Source organism: Cetorhinus maximus, chromosome 4 (genome assembly GCF_964194155.1).
Source record: "Cetorhinus maximus chromosome 4, sCetMax3.hap1.1, whole genome shotgun sequence".
NCBI classification, from domain to species: Eukaryota; Metazoa; Chordata; class Chondrichthyes; order Lamniformes; family Cetorhinidae; genus Cetorhinus; species Cetorhinus maximus.
In genome coordinates, this window is record NC_135882.1 from 52675354 (window position 1) to 52690522 (window position 15169).

At 41.4% G+C, this 15169-nt stretch overlaps 2 protein-coding genes across 2 annotated transcripts in view; one reads left to right on the top strand and one right to left on the bottom strand.

The window, feature by feature from the left end:
- Positions 1-9870: 9870 nt before the first annotated feature.
- Positions 9871-14695, bottom strand: utp23 (UTP23 small subunit processome component). The gene is made up of 3 exons (XM_078540199.1): positions 14039-14695; positions 13441-13615; positions 9871-10404 (listed from the first exon to the last, which is right to left on the bottom strand). Exons 1-3 carry the CDS (start codon positions 14224-14226, stop codon positions 10036-10038), a joined length of 732 nt encoding a protein of 243 aa, XP_078396325.1. The 5' UTR covers positions 14227-14695; the 3' UTR covers positions 9871-10035.
- Positions 14696-14718: 23 nt separating this feature from the next.
- The window catches only part of eif3hb (eukaryotic translation initiation factor 3, subunit H, b), a 165827-nt gene continuing 165376 nt past the window's right edge, over positions 14719-15169 (top strand). The window contains exon 1 of the mRNA XM_078540198.1: positions 14719-14872. Coding sequence (XP_078396324.1) covers positions 14762-14872 — 111 coding nt within the window. The 5' untranslated portion in view covers positions 14719-14761. The remainder of the gene's footprint in view (positions 14873-15169) is intronic.

Below are 15169 nucleotides of genomic sequence, written 5' to 3' on the forward strand. Positions count from 1 at the left end.
GCCTCGCATGGTTGGTGATACTGAGGCTTTGATAAGGATGCCGAAGAGGACCACCAGCTGCATGCTCAGTCCAAAGCATCTTCGTTATTATGATGAGCTAAAAGAACTGGTACTCTACATTTTGGAGAGGAATGGACTTGGGGAGGATCTGATAGAGGTATATAAGACGAAGGAAATAGATTGTGTTCCAGATGACAGTTTGTTACAATTAAATAGGTTAGGGTGGAAATGGGGTCACAATTTTAAGTTGTACAAGATGTCAGCAGTCAATTATTTTCCTGGAGAACATTGAACATCAGGAACAGACTGCTGGCTCGTGCATTAATGATTTACCAAATTCCTTCAAAGGAGAGCTGGATCTGTTTCTGCCTGGGACAGATATTACTTTGTACAAAAGGTAGATACTGTATAGAAATATTGCAGCCAGAGTGATCTGGATTAGTTTTGATCACCTAGGGGGAAAGGGTGCAGTGGGGGTTTAGAGAAGAATCTCCCACGAACCACATGGAGGCCCAATCATACCTTTGGTCCTGTCTATCACCACTGCAATATTCAACTCATGCCTTCTCAAGGCCTTTGTGAGAGAATTATGGACACAGAAGCCAGTTCACTAGTGTGCAGATTTCCCTGTTCGACGACAGTGTTATTGAGACTCAACATCGGTTCTGCCAGGTCAATTGCCCATATGATCAGAAATCCAAGGTGCATTAGGTGTGCAATCAACATGCCTCAGTTATGTTGGTGATCTGGTTTACCTTCAAGCTAATTGCAACAAGTCACAGGCTTACCAACGCTACTTGGTTACCTCTGTCAATGAACGCTGATGCAATATTTGTCAGTTCCCAGATATGTAGCATAACTTACTGATAATCATTTGGTAGTACAGAACTTGAGTATTGCTTGAAAAAAAAATGACATGTTGAAGCTTTTTGTCTTGCACTCAGGATATTTCGCAAGAATACCAATGTAAAGAGAAAACAACAATTTATACTGTTCGAGAAAAGAGTGCTGATTGGTCGGCAAATAGACTGATTGAGAGGCGTTGCCATGAAGAATGCACCAGTGCTGGTGACAGACAGCTAACTGCCAAGCATTGTTTGAAATTTAAACCAGACAGCTTGACACTGATTGGTCAAGGCATAGCCCTGAGGAACGAGTCAACGAATGGCTGTCACTTATTTTGTTTGGCTGAAACAGGTGTAACGTATGTACATGTTCTTTCTGTCTGCAAAAACTTGGACCTGTGTATTAATATATGTAGCTTCCAGTACACGGAAATGCGCCACACTGCGAGCCCAACTGACAACCTTAAATTGGTTGGCAGCATAATTCTTGGCACACTGGAATTATTTATCAAATGTTGTCAATCAAGGAATCACATCCCATGTTGGACACTCTGTTTTGAGTTTTGCAAGCATACGCCGGTTGGGTACAGTCTGTACCTTGTTGTGAACAGTGGCTGGGACGTGTTGTTTGATATGATCCGCCAGTCTTTGGGACATAAGGCCTACATATCTAGCAGCACACTGGCACTGAAATTCATACCACGTTACTCATTTGTGTGATCAGAATGTCTTTTTGACTTGACGGCAGCAATCTGTTAGTGGTGCATACCACTCAAGCTGCTACTGCATAGTAGCAGCGTGAAATGGCTAGATTCACCTGTTGCGCAAATTTTTGAGATACCTTGCCCTTCCAGGATAATCTGGGGTAGGCTGGGCACTTTCCAGGGCCAAAAGTGACAACCTTAGGCCTGTTCAAGAGTTTGTGTGATATACAGCACAAAATGATCTGATTAGGGTAGCCTGTATGCTGCAGGATGTCTTTGATGCGCCCTATTTCAACATCAAGCTTGCATGGTGAGCAAATGGCTCGGGCCTTATTTACAAGGTTGCCGATAAAACCAATTTTATAGCATGTGGAACTGTAAGAATCCCAACACACACATTGACCAGTGAAGGTCAGTTTACTGTAGACCATGGTAGAGAACCCTTTGGCATCCTGTGGGATAATGGCTACCCTGACCACTTTCTGAAGAGTGTGTAGGGACAAAGGGACCTGAGGGTTCATGTGCCAAGGTCTTTGAACATGGCAGGACACATTGAGTGATTGGCAAAACATATGGGATCTTGGACTTCACAAGTAGAGATTTGGGCCAAGATGTTATAGAAGTATTAAAATCATGAGGTTTGGACAGAGTAGACGGGGAGAAACTATTCCCATGCTGGAAGGATCAAGAACCAGAAGGCACAAATTTAAGGTAATTGGCAAAAGAAGCAATGGCGACATGAGAAACTTTTTCATGCAGTGAGTCGTTAGAGTCTGGAATGCACTGCCTGAGAGTATGGTGGAGGCAGGTTCAATCAAGGCATGCACAAGGGAATTGGATTGCTATTTGAAAAGGAAGAATGTGCAGGGTTATAGGGAGAAGGTGGGGGAGTGGCACTTGGTAAATTGCTCCTATGGAAAACTGGCGCAGACACGACAGGCCGAATAGTTACAGTGCAAAAGGCAGCCATTCTGTGATTCTGTTTTGATAGATGGAAAAAAAAAGTGACATCACAGGAAAACTGTAAGTTCATTGGTTGATAAGTAACTGCTAGTTTGAACTACCTATTCTAAGTTGATTTCAGATTAAAGGTGACTATTGGGGCCCAGGATCGGAGGCCTAACACTTCAGCTTCAATTCAGCAAAGAGAGCAAGTTCCAGTTGACTTTAAAAAGTGCATTTTGAATCTCTATTCTAACTTACTTTCAGATTAAAGGTAAATAGGAGAAATATTTTACAGATTGATAAAGACCAGTTGGAAATTTTAAAACAAATTGAAAATCCAATTAAATAAAAGAGATGTAGGGTCAGACAATATGTTGTAGCTGCATGATGTGGGAGCTAGTGGACCCCATTGTGGTTCCTAGTGACCACATCTGTAGTAAATGTTGGTTGCTCAAGGAACTCCAGCTCAGAGTTGATGAGCTGGAGTCTGAGCTTCGGACACTGCGACACAGGGAGGGGGAGAGTTACCTGGACGCTGTGTTTCAGGAGACAGTCACACCCCTCAGATTAACTACCTTAAATTTGGCCAGTGGTCAGGGACAGGAGGGTGTGACTATGAGTGAGGCAGGTAGAGGGATCCAGGAAGTAGCACTGTAGGAGCCTCAGCCCTTGACCTTATCCAACAGGTTTGAGATTCTTGCTTCCTGTGCGGACGAGTGCAGGGACTGTAGGAAGGATGAGCAAATTGACCATAGCACCGTGGTACAGGATGCCATTCAAGTGGGGGGAGAAAAGAGAAATGTAGTTGTAATCGGGGATAGTATAGTTAGGGGAATAGATACTGTTCTCCGTAGCCAGGATCGAGAGTCCCGAAGGCTGTGTTGCCTACCTGGTGCCAAGGTTGAGGATATCTCATCTGGGCTGCAGAGGAACTTGGAGGAGAGGAAAGATCCAGTTGTCGTAGTCCACGTTGGTACCAACGATATAGGTAGAACGAGGAAAGAGGTTCTGCTGAGGGAGTATGATCAGCTGGGGGCTAAATTAAAAAGCAGAACCAAAAAGCTAATCTCTGGATTACTACCTGAGCCACGAGCTAATTGGCACAGGGTCAATAAGATTAAAGAGGTAAATGCGTGGCTCAAAGATTGCTATGGGAGAAATGGGTTCGAGTTCATGGGACATTGGCACCAGTACTGGGGAAAGAGGGAGCTATTCCGTTCGGATGGGCTTCACTTGAATCATGCTGGGACCAGTGTCCTGGTGAATCGCATAACTAGGGTTGTAGATAGGGCTTTAAACTAAATAGTGGGGGGGGAGGGTTCAGTTGCATGGAAATATAAAAAATCAAAGTTTAAGGAGAGGGTAAGAGTGCAGGTTAGTGACGAGGCCGATTGTTATCAAAAAGTGAAAGGAAGGGACAGAGTGTGCGAACGCCATGTTGCACCAAAGAATCATATGAGAGTCGGGAAAATTGACAATAGGGCAAACTTAAAGGCTTTGTATCTGAATGCGTGTAGCATTCAGAATAAAACTAATGTGTTAACAACGCACATAGAGGTAAATAGGTATGATTTGGTGGTGATTACTGAGACATGGTTACAGGGAGAACAGGTTTGGGAGTTGAATATCCAAGGGTACTCAGTGTTTTGGAAGGATAGGCAGGAAGGAAAAGGAGGTGGTGTAGCTTAGTTAGTAAAGGAAGAGATCAGTGCTATAGTGAGGAATGATATAGGCACTGGAGAGCAAGATGTCGAGTCAGTCTGGGTAGAAATAATAAATAGCAAGGGAAAGAAGTCCCTGGTGAGAGTAATCTATAGGTCCCCAAACAGTAGATCAGCAGTAGGGTACAGTATAAACCAGGAAATACTGGGAGCATGTAAGAAAGGCACGGCAATAATCATGGGTGATTTTAAAATGCAAATAGACTGGACTAATCAAATTGGCAAGGGTAGCCTTGAGGGACAGTTCATAGAGTGTATTAGAGATTGTTTCTTGGAGCAATATGTTGTGGAACCAACCAGGGAGCAGGCTATTCTGGATTTGGTTTTGTGTAATGATATGGGATTAATTAATGATCTCATCGTAAAGGATCCTCTAGGGAAGAGTGATCATAGCATGCTAGAATTTCAAGTTCAGTTTGAGAGCGAGAAATCTGAGTCCCACACTAGTGTTCTAGAGTTAAACAAAGGTAACTACACAGGCATGAGGGCAGATTTGGCCCCAGTGGACTGGGCAGGAAGACTACAAGGTAGGACTATTGATGAACAGTGGCAGATATTTAAGGAGATATTCAATTCCTCCCAAGTAAAATATATTCCAAAGAGGAAGAAAGATGGTAAGGGGGGGAAAAAGCATTCATGGCTAAGCAAGGAAGTTAAAGATAACATAAAGGCAAAAACTAAGGCATATCAAATTACAAAGGTCAGTAGCAGGCTGGAAGATTGGGAAACTTTTAAAAATCAACAAAGGGTTACTAAAAAATAATAAAAAGAGCAAAGGTAAATTATGAAAGAAAACTAGCGCAAAATGTAAAAACTGATAGCAAAAGTTTCTACAAGTATATAAAAGGAGAGTAGCTGAAGTGAATGTTGGTCCCTTGGAGGATGAGACTGGAGAGTTAATAGTGGGGAACACAGAAATGGCAGAGACGCTTAATCAATATTTTGCCTCAGTTTTCATGGAGGAGGACACTAGTACCACCCCAATAGTAACAGGTAGTGCAGAGGGTATAGAGGAGGAACTTAGAACAATCACCATCATGAGAGAAAAAGTACTGAGCAAACTATTGGGATTAAAGGGTGACAAGTCCCCAGGACCTGATGGCCTACATCCCAGGATCTTAAAGGAAGCGGCAGCGGAGATAGTAGATGCCTTGGCTGTAATATTCCAAAATTCCCTGGATTCTGGAAAAGTTCCAGTGGATTGGAAAAATGCTAATGTAACATCCTTATTCAAAAAGGGTGGGGGAGGCAGAAAGTAGGAAACTATAGACCAGTTAGTTTAACGTCTGTCATTGGGAAATTATTGGAATCCATTATTAAGGAAGTAGTAATGCGGCATTCAGAAAGTCAAAATCCAATTCATCAGAGTCAGCATAGTTTTATGAAGAGTAAATCATGTTTGACAATTTGCAAGAGTTCTTTGAAGATGTGACAAGCAAAGTTGGTAATGGGGATCCTGTAGATATAGTATATCTGGACTTCCAGAAGGCCTTTGATAAGGTGCTGCACATTAATACACAAGATAAGACCACACGGAGTTAGGGGTAATATATTAGCTTGGATAGAGGATTGGCTAACCAACATAAAGCAGAAAGTCAGGATAAATGGGTCTTTTTCTGGATGGCAAGCTGTAACTAGTGGGGTGCCACAGGGTTCGGTCCTTGGGCTCCAACTATTTACAATTTATATTAATGACTTGGATTCAGGGATAGAAAGTACTATAGCTAAATTTCCGGATGACACCAAAATAGATGGGGAAGTAAGTTGCAATGAGGAAATATACAAATGGATATGGACAGGTTGGGTGAATGGGCCAAAATTTGGCAGATGGAGCTTAACGTGCATAAGTTTGAGGTTATCCACTTTGGTCGGAAGAATAAAAAGGCGACTTATTAGTTAAATGGAGAGAAACTTCAGAATGCTTCAGTGCAGAGGGATCTGGGTGTCCTTGTGCATGAATTGCTGAAAGCTAGTATGCAGATAATAAGGCAAATGGAATTTTGGCATTTATTGCTAAAGGAATAGAGTATAAAAACAGGGAAGTGTTGTTGCAATTGTACAAGACATTGGTGAGACCACACCTGGAGTACTGTGCACAGTTTTGGTGCCCTTACTTGAGGAAGGATGTAGTTGCATTGGAGGCGGTTCAGAGGAGGTTCACTAGATTGACTCCAGAGATGCGGGCCTTGTCTTATGAGGAGAGATTGAGCAGTTTAGGCCTATACTCGCTAGAGTTTAGAAGGATGAGAGGAGATCTAATTGAGTTTTTTAAGATGCTAAAGGGGATAGACAAAGTAGACGTGGAGCGGATGTTTCCCCTTGTGGGGCATTCTAGAACAAGTGGCCATAGTTTTAGGCTAAGGGGTGGTAGATTTAAATCAGAGATGAGGAGGAATTACTATTCTCAAAGGGCCGTGAATCTGTGGAATTCACTACCTCAGAGTGCAGTGGATGCCAGGACGCTGAATAAATTTAAGGAGATAGACAGATTTTTAATTAGTAACAGGTTGAAGGGTTATGGGGAGAGGGCGGGAAATTGGAGTTGAGGCTAAAATGAGATCTGCCATGACCTTATTGAATGGCGGGGCAGGCTCGAGGGGCTCAATTGCCTACTCCTGCTCCTAGTTCTTATGGGGAGGACCATAAATAGAGGCCATCAATACAATACAGTCACCGAGAATTCCAACAGGGAACTCAGAAGGAACATTTTTACCCAAAGAGTGGTGAGAATGTGGACTCACTACCACAGGGAGTGGCTGAAGCAAATAGTGTAGATGCATTTAAGAGGAAGCTAGACAAACAGATGAGGAAGAAAGGAATAGAGGGTTATGATGGTAGATTTAGAAGAAAGATGGGAGGAAGCTCAAGTGGAGCATGCAAATCATGCATGTGCTGGTTGGGTCAAATACTTGTTTCTGTGCTGTATATCCTATGCAATCCTACGTGAGTACAGCCAGCCTTTCTAGTACCTCCTGTTTATCAATTTGTAGCCTATCCAGTTTGTCAGCTACCTCCTCTTTCATGATTACTTGGTTAGCATATTTTTCCTTGGTAAAGATAAATGTAAAGTACTCACATCGTACCACAGCCGTGCCCTCTGCCTCTATGAATAGATCTCCTTTTTGGTCTGTAACCAGTCCAATTCCACCTCTTACTGCCCTTTTACTATTTATATGCCTATGGAAGGCTTTGGATTTCCTGTTATGTTAGCTGCCTGTCTCTTCTACTCTCTCTTTTATTTATTTTCTCACTTCGATTCTCTCATATTTCCTTTTTCACTTCCTCTCTGAACTTGTTATATTCAGCTTGGCTCACACATGTATCATAAAGCTGACATCTGTCAGATGCCCTATTTTCCTATCTCATTACCCAGCGACCTCTGGCTTTGGTTGTGCAACTTTTCTCCCCTGTGGAAATCTACCTTGACTGTATCCAAATCATTTCCTCTTTAAAGGAAGTCAATTGTTTCATTACAGTTTTGCCTGCAATATTTTGATTCCAGTTTACATTGATAGTTGTCACCCCACTGAAATTGGGCCTCCTCTAAATAAGCATTTTACTCTAGATTGCTCCTTGTCCTTTCCCATAGCTAACCTAAACTTTATAAGACCATGATCAAGCACTTGCTCTACTTGATCCACCTCATTCCCCAGAACCAGATCCAGCAATGCAAATTGGGTCAGAAATGTACTGATCAAGAACGTATTTCAGAAACTCTTCCTCCGTTCTGCCCTTTACACTAAATCTAATAAAGATTGGCATTGTTAAAGTTTCCCCCTTATCACCACTCTATAGCTTTTGCGCCTCTCTGTAATCTCCCTGCAAATTTTATCCTCATCATCTTTCCCATTAGTCGGTGGCCAATAGGCTACATCTAGTAGAGTAACAGTACCTCTATTATTTCTTACTTCTAACCAAATAAATTCTATATTTGACCACTCCAGGCCATCCTCTCTGTCCAGCACTATTCTCCCAATAATATTCTCCTTAATCAAACTGCCACCCCCTCCTTTCTTTCTTTCTCTACCTTTCCTGAACATCTTGTATCCAGGAATGGTTTAGTACCCAGCTGTGCCCTTTTTTGAACCAGGTTTTCGTTATTGCTACAACATATTCCTGTGTGGTTATGTGCAGCTGCAGCTCATGCACTGTAAACCTAATTTGCACCTATTGCATTCTTAAATCTGACCCTATGTATTACCTATTTCTTATCCTAGTGCTATCTGTGTCTCAGAATCTTGCTTTATACCTCATTTCACCTTTCTAATGCTATGTCCTGGTTCCCAGCCCCCTGTCAAATTAATTTAAACATTCCCCAACATCACCAGTAAATTGTCCTGTGAGGCCATTGGTTCCAGCTCTGTTGGAGCTTCCAGAAATACAGTGTACTTAAGTCAGTTCCAGATTTCCCTTTGTCCTCCTTAACCACAGGCAAAATTATTTTCAGATACAAGCAGATGCAGTTTGGAAAAAATTGGATCCAAGAAACTCAATAGGCAAACTGACATGTCAACAGACTAGAAATAATGGTTGTTCGGTTACGTCTTTATCTATCTCATAACCACTGTGGCATAGCAGCATGGAGTTCAATTACTTGTATTCCAGGAAAGCACTAAGGCCAGCTGAATATAAACTGTCAATAATTGGGCAAGCAGCTTAGAAACATTTACCATTAAGTAACTTGTTACCCAAGAATAAAATTAGAAGGTATATGGGATGAATGATTTTCAATCAATCAGTATTTACCTGTTATAATAGGACCAGAATGTAGTGAATCAGTAAATAAAGAAAAGTTCCACTCATTTTGGTCAACACCCAAACCTCATGTACAAAGGTGCTTGACCAGGTAGTCATGCAGTTAGGGATGTTGGGCTGTTTTATCTTTTGAACTATCTCCAAAATGAGATGTAGATCATTTAGTAGAGGACACATTTCAAGTGTTGTTGAAGTATCGAGTGTATTCAGACACTCCTTAACAGTAGGTTGGCTTTTTTAAACCATTGTCTTGCTGCTATTTCATGCAAACTAGAGAGGCTCCTTTTAAATGTGAAGCCTCTTCCTAACACTTTTTCAGTAAGTGAAAGTTAATATGATGTAAAATATTATAATCTTAATTTAAATCAATCATTTTGCATGAAACAAACTGTTGTACCATTGTTTTGAGTAAATTGGCTTATACTCTCTGGAGTTTGGATGAATGAGGTGAACTCATTGAAACATACAAAATTCTGAAAAGGCTCGACAGGGTAGAGACTGATAGGTTGTTTCCCCCTACTGGGAAATCCAGAACACTGGGGCACAACCTCAGGATAAGGGGTCAATCCTTTAGGGCTGAGATGAGGAGAAATTTCTTAAAAGGGTTGTGAATCTTTGAAATTCTATACCCTAGGGGGTTGTGGATGCTGTGTTGTTGAATATATTTAAGGCCGAGATAGACAGGTTTTCATTGTCTCAGGAAATCAAGGAATATGCGGGGCAGGCAAGAAAGTGGCATTGAGGCTGAAAGTCAGCCATGATGGAGCAGGCTCGAGGGGCTGAATAGTCAACTCCTGTTCCAATTTCTTATGTTCTCATTGTTGTAAATACACCTTCAGCGTTTAGGAACAAAATGCTTTACATGGTTATGAAATTATGAAGATTCTTCCAATTCAAAAATTATGACTTTTTCTGCAACATATTTTTTCCAGATAATTTTAAACTAAATTTAAAAAACACTTGCTAACATTAGATAGTATACAGTCATGTTTACCAAGAGTTATGCAAAAATTACACAGCTGTGCACTTTTGGTCCATGTTCTTACAAAATCTCTGGTTATACTTCTACATGGTAGCTTCTACTTTGACACATGATGCAGCCATTCTCCTTTTCTTTCTTGATCTCCTTTGTTTTTTCTCTTTATTTGGTTCTTGTGGTGGTCGTACCTTCTTTTTCAGACAACTGAGAGGATTTGGGCCCCCTTTTCTTTTGCGTTTTTTACACCTAGGTTCAGATTCCTTCACCAAGCCCTGCTCTTCTTTCAAGTGCTGGATAGTTTGTTGCTGATGTAAAGGGACAAACTGATTACCATACAAAGACTGTTGTTGTGCAATTGATTTGGGCGAAGCTTTCTCCAGGACCATAGTATTTTGTATAATGTACATCAGAGGGACTCCTGACAATTTCTTAATTTTCACTGTTAACTCTTGATCCTGTTGAAACAATTAAGAGACATTGAATAGACATATTAACATACAAACAAGGAGCAGGAGCAGGACATTCAGCCCCTCGAGCCTGCTCCGCCATTTAATAAAATCATGGCTGATCTGATAGTAACCTGAAATCTGCATCCCACCTACTGCCGATAACCTATCAGCCCCTTGCTTACCAAGAATCTATACACCTCTGCCTTAAAAATATTCAAAGAATCTGCTTCCACCACCTTTTCAGGAAGAGAGTTCCAAAGAATCACGACCCTCTGAGTGAAAACATTTTGCCTCATCTCTATGTTAAATGGGTGACCCCTAATTCTAGATTCTTCCACGAGAGGAAACATCCTCTCCACATCCACCCTGTTGAGGCCCCTCAGGATCTTATATGTTTCAATCAGGTCGCCTCTTACTCTTCTAAACTACAGTGGACACAAGTCTAGTCTGTCCAAACTTTCCCCATAAGACAACCCACCCATTCCAGGTATTAGTCTGGTAAACTTTGCTGAACTGCTTCCAAAGCATTAACATCCTTCCTTAAATAAGGTGACCAGTACTGTACACAATATTCCAATTGTGATTTCACTTGTGCTTTTGTATTCAATTTCCCTCACAATAAATAGCACTACAACAAATAAGCTATTCATGGCTAAAAATTAATTGTTAGCCAGTTGGTCTTTGTAAATCATTAAATAGGACAGCCTACATTAAATCTCCCATGTCACATCTTTATAAACCTGGATCCCTCTTTAGAAGTTAAATGTATGCTATATTTAACGTATATAGTTCTGATTTCATTACTGCTGATTGTGATCTCAGTAGAAAAATAAATAGATTTTATTTAAGAAATTTCCATATATTTGCTGTTGGAGCATTTTCACAAGAAGAAAAAAGTAACCATTCAAACCTTTAACACAGATAGAACATGGTCTTAACTAGTAATAATTGCAGCAAAATATATCAGTGGAGAATAAACTTCAAGATGGACTGGTTTGGCAAAACAGCTTGTTTCCATGCTGTAATTTATATGCAATTTGATGATGTACTTAAATAAACGTGCATACAGGAAAACTGCTCCCAAATCCCTCCCAACACTACAAGGAGATGCTCAAGAGTATCTGGGGTGTTATGATTACAATGGGAAATCTTGGACCTTATGAACGTCACTCTCAATGATCAATTTCCTTAACCACAAATTTAAAGATAAAGAAAGAAACCAAACAAACAACAAAGAAGGAAATGGGGCGAATGAGTGAAATTAGGTGCAGGAAGCAAAATAAAGAAAGGGAAAGAAAAAAAGAGGATAGAACAGGGTATTTTCTAAATGGGGGAAAAGCTAGAAACAGTGGTCATCCTAAGAGACTTAAGAGTTCAGGCACAGATGATCAAAGCCTCATGAACATGTACAGAAAGTAATCAAAAGGCTAGTAGATTGCTGGTCTTTATATCTATAGGATTAGAATACAGCAGAAGTCATGCTTGAGCTATACAAAGCCCTGGTTAGACCACACCTGGAATACTGAAACAGTTTTGGGCACCACATCTTAGAAAGGATACACTGGTCTGAGAGGGAAGGTAGCATATATTTACCAGAATGATACCTGGACTCAAAGGGTTAAATTACAAGGAGAAATTACACAGACTAAAGTTGTATTCCCTGGAATTCAGAAGGTTAAGGGATGATTTGGTTTAAGTTTTCAAGATATGAAGGGGAGCAAATAGGAAGAAACCATTTCCGCTATTTGGGAACTAGTGCATGCAGTCATAAAATGAGAGCCAGAGCTTTCAAGAGTGAAATTAGAAAACACCTTTTTACTCAAAGGGAGAAGTTTGAAACTCTCTTCCGCAAACGTCAATTGATGATAGCTCAATGCTCATTTTAAACTTAGCTTGAAAGATGTTTGTTAACCAAAGGTATCAAGGGAAATGGGGCAAAGGCTTGTAAACGGATTTGGGTCGTAGATCAGCCATGATTTCATCAAATAGTAGAAGAAGTTTGTGAGGCTAAATGGCCTAGTTCTGTTCCTTTGCTAATCGTATCCTTCGAAGCTATGTGGTTGTACAGCATCCTGAAAATCCCCATGTAGGCTGTGCAAAAAAAATTACCGTGTGGCTGTGCAAAAAAATTTAAAGGGGCCATGCATTTAAATACATCACTCATGCATTCCATTGAAAAATTAAAGGGAGCGTTGCCCAAAATAAAGGTCTTTAGAATTACAAGGGGTTTGATAGGGTAGACATAGAAAAGGTACTCCACTTTCTGTAGGGGTGGGGGAAGAATAGAGTCCAAAACTAGATGTCATAAATATAGGATAGTCCAGTAAATCCAAAAAATAATTTGAGTTGTTAGAATGTAGAATTCACCACCACAAGTTCAGGTGATTAACATAGATGCCTTTAAGCACGAGGGAGAAAGGAATAGAAGGATATTCTGATAGAATTAGATGAAGTAAGGTGGGAAGTGAAAGACCTGTTCCTATGTTGTATATTCCATGTAATTCTATTTTCTAAAATAACTACTTAATTTGTCAAATAGCTTTGAATCCTGAAAACTACTGCCTTCTTGTTGGCAAGGCTGGCATTAAAAATGCTCCCCAGACAGATTTTAAAAGTTAAAAAAACTCTAAGGGCAATTCACTACTGGCTGGAGTGAGATTCTAGAGCTTCATATATTCTATCGTGGGCTTCCATGCTTAAATTTCATGTTAGGATCATAAATTACATCATCAACAGGGGCCTTACAAGACTTTTCAGCCCTTAATGGCAGCAGCAAGATTCATCCCCATTTACAATGCAAATCGAGCACTTCCCGGACATGCAGAAGCACACGGTGGGATGGCAGTTTTTCCATTTTGGCGAGGCTAACAGCATGGAATAGGAACTCGTAACGTAGCTTTTCTTTTGTTCCAACTAATATTGCCAAGCGCCATGAATTTCCCATTTTTTTCCCTGCAATTTCTCAGCCTATGGTTAACGATGGTACAAAATGCATATCTACCCATTACTCAACATGCTTTTTGTAAAAAGAAAAGAAATTACCTGTGTGGCCACAAAGTAATGATGAGGATTATTGTTTTCAACCATCGACAACAAGCACGTTGAGGCACCTACAGGGTTTTTCAGATGTGAACAATTTCTAGCTTGAAATCGTTGAGCAATCAATTTTGCACCGTACAATTCTTTTCCAAGTGACTGTAGCTCTTTCAGGACGCAGCTAGAAAATTAAAAAAAAACACAAGATTTGACGTTTTTATTTACATTCACTGCAGCTCCAGCAATGTGCAACGTTGGAAAAGCTGACTCCAAGTAGGGAGAAAGGGGATTCGAAACCGAAACTAATATCTGTCGATAAAGGCAAAATGCTGCGGATGCTGGAAATCTGAAACAAAAACAAAAAGTGCTGGAAAAACTCAGCAGGTCTGACAGCATCTGTGGAGAGAGAGACAGACAGAGTTAATGTTTCGAGTCCGTATAACTTCTCCAGAGCTCTGAAGAAGTGTCATACGGACACGAAACATTAACTCTTGTCTTTCTCTCCACAGATGCTGTCAGACCTGCTGAGTTTTTCCAGCACTTTTTGCTTTTGTTTCTAATATCTGCCGTATTAACGATCTGGCAGTTTGATGCAGACACTTACGATGTTGTACACAGCTGAACTTCTCCCATGAGATACTTGGGCATCTGCTCCTTGATCTGGATTTTATTCTTGAGCGCGGCCTGACAGAACGTCCCATCCAGAAGGATTTGGAAAGGTTCGCGGAAGCCGTAGTTATATTTGTAAAAGGCGAGAAGTTTCTTTGCGGTTTTCTGCCGCTTAATTTTCATTTCTGGATCAAGCAAAGGGAGGGTTGAGAATGTGGAGCGGCGAAGAATAAGGACAATCCGGCCAGGGAGCTTCACACGCTCCTCTCTTCAACCTTGACCCGAGCGCCGCGCTCGCCGCTTCCCCCGACACCCAGCACCGCAGCCAGTTTGGCCAGTTCAAGTCACAACACGTTACATGCTTAGCCCTGAAATATGTCGTTCTCGGTGTTGATTTAGATATCTGGAGTCAATAAAACCAGTCAAGATCATTGCAAATCGCCTCGGTCTATGACTTTGTTAAAATAAAATTTAAAAAAAGGGGGGGTGAGAATCGGCAGCCTCGGATCGAGCCCCTGTCGACACTTCCAGTTTAAAAAAAGATGATCTTAAAATCAGCCCGCCTGCTCCAATTGTTTGTGCTATTCCAATTTCCCATGTGTCCGGGGTTTTTATTTTGCTGTTTACAGTATCTGAATGATTGATTGATTCCCCGCCGCCGAGTTTCCGGCGGACACATTTCCCCTGCGCTCCCGGTTCCGGTTCTTTCTGCGGGAAAATGGCGTCTCGGAGAGATGGAGCTGTCGGGGCGGCCGGGACCGCGGCGGCGGCAGCGGCTGCTGCTGCTGCGCTCGGTTCTCCTGTCAAACAGGTTCAGATCGACGGGCTGGTAAGTAAAGACCCGGTCCCGGGAGAACCTGAATTAGAGCCGGAAGTTCAATTTGATGCAGGCGGCCAGACGTCCGCATGCCCAAGCTGGCAATAAAGAAAGAACATTTTAATTTTTTCTTCTTAGTTTCCTTCCTCATCTTTTGAATGTCTTGATTGCTCAGGTACAGGTCCGGCAGACTGGCTACTTCACATAAGAGATGATTATTTGAGTCCCGGCAAGTTCTAGCCGCAATAGCATCTCTGCTACAGCCTGATGTCCAAACACGTGCATCTTTCCAGTAGAAAGTTTAGCTGA

Coding starts and splice junctions, on each gene's coding strand:
- utp23 (XM_078540199.1), bottom strand. CDS start 14,226: ATGAAAATTAAGCGGCAGAAAACCGCAAAGAAACTTCTCGCCTTTTAC. Junction 13,616..14,038: donor GTTCAGCTGTGTACAACATC/GTAAGTGTCTGC, acceptor TTAATTTTCTAG/CTGCGTCCTGAAAGAGCTAC. Junction 10,405..13,440: donor ATTACTTTGTGGCCACACAG/GTAATTTCTTTT, acceptor TTGTTTCAACAG/GATCAAGAGTTAACAGTGAA.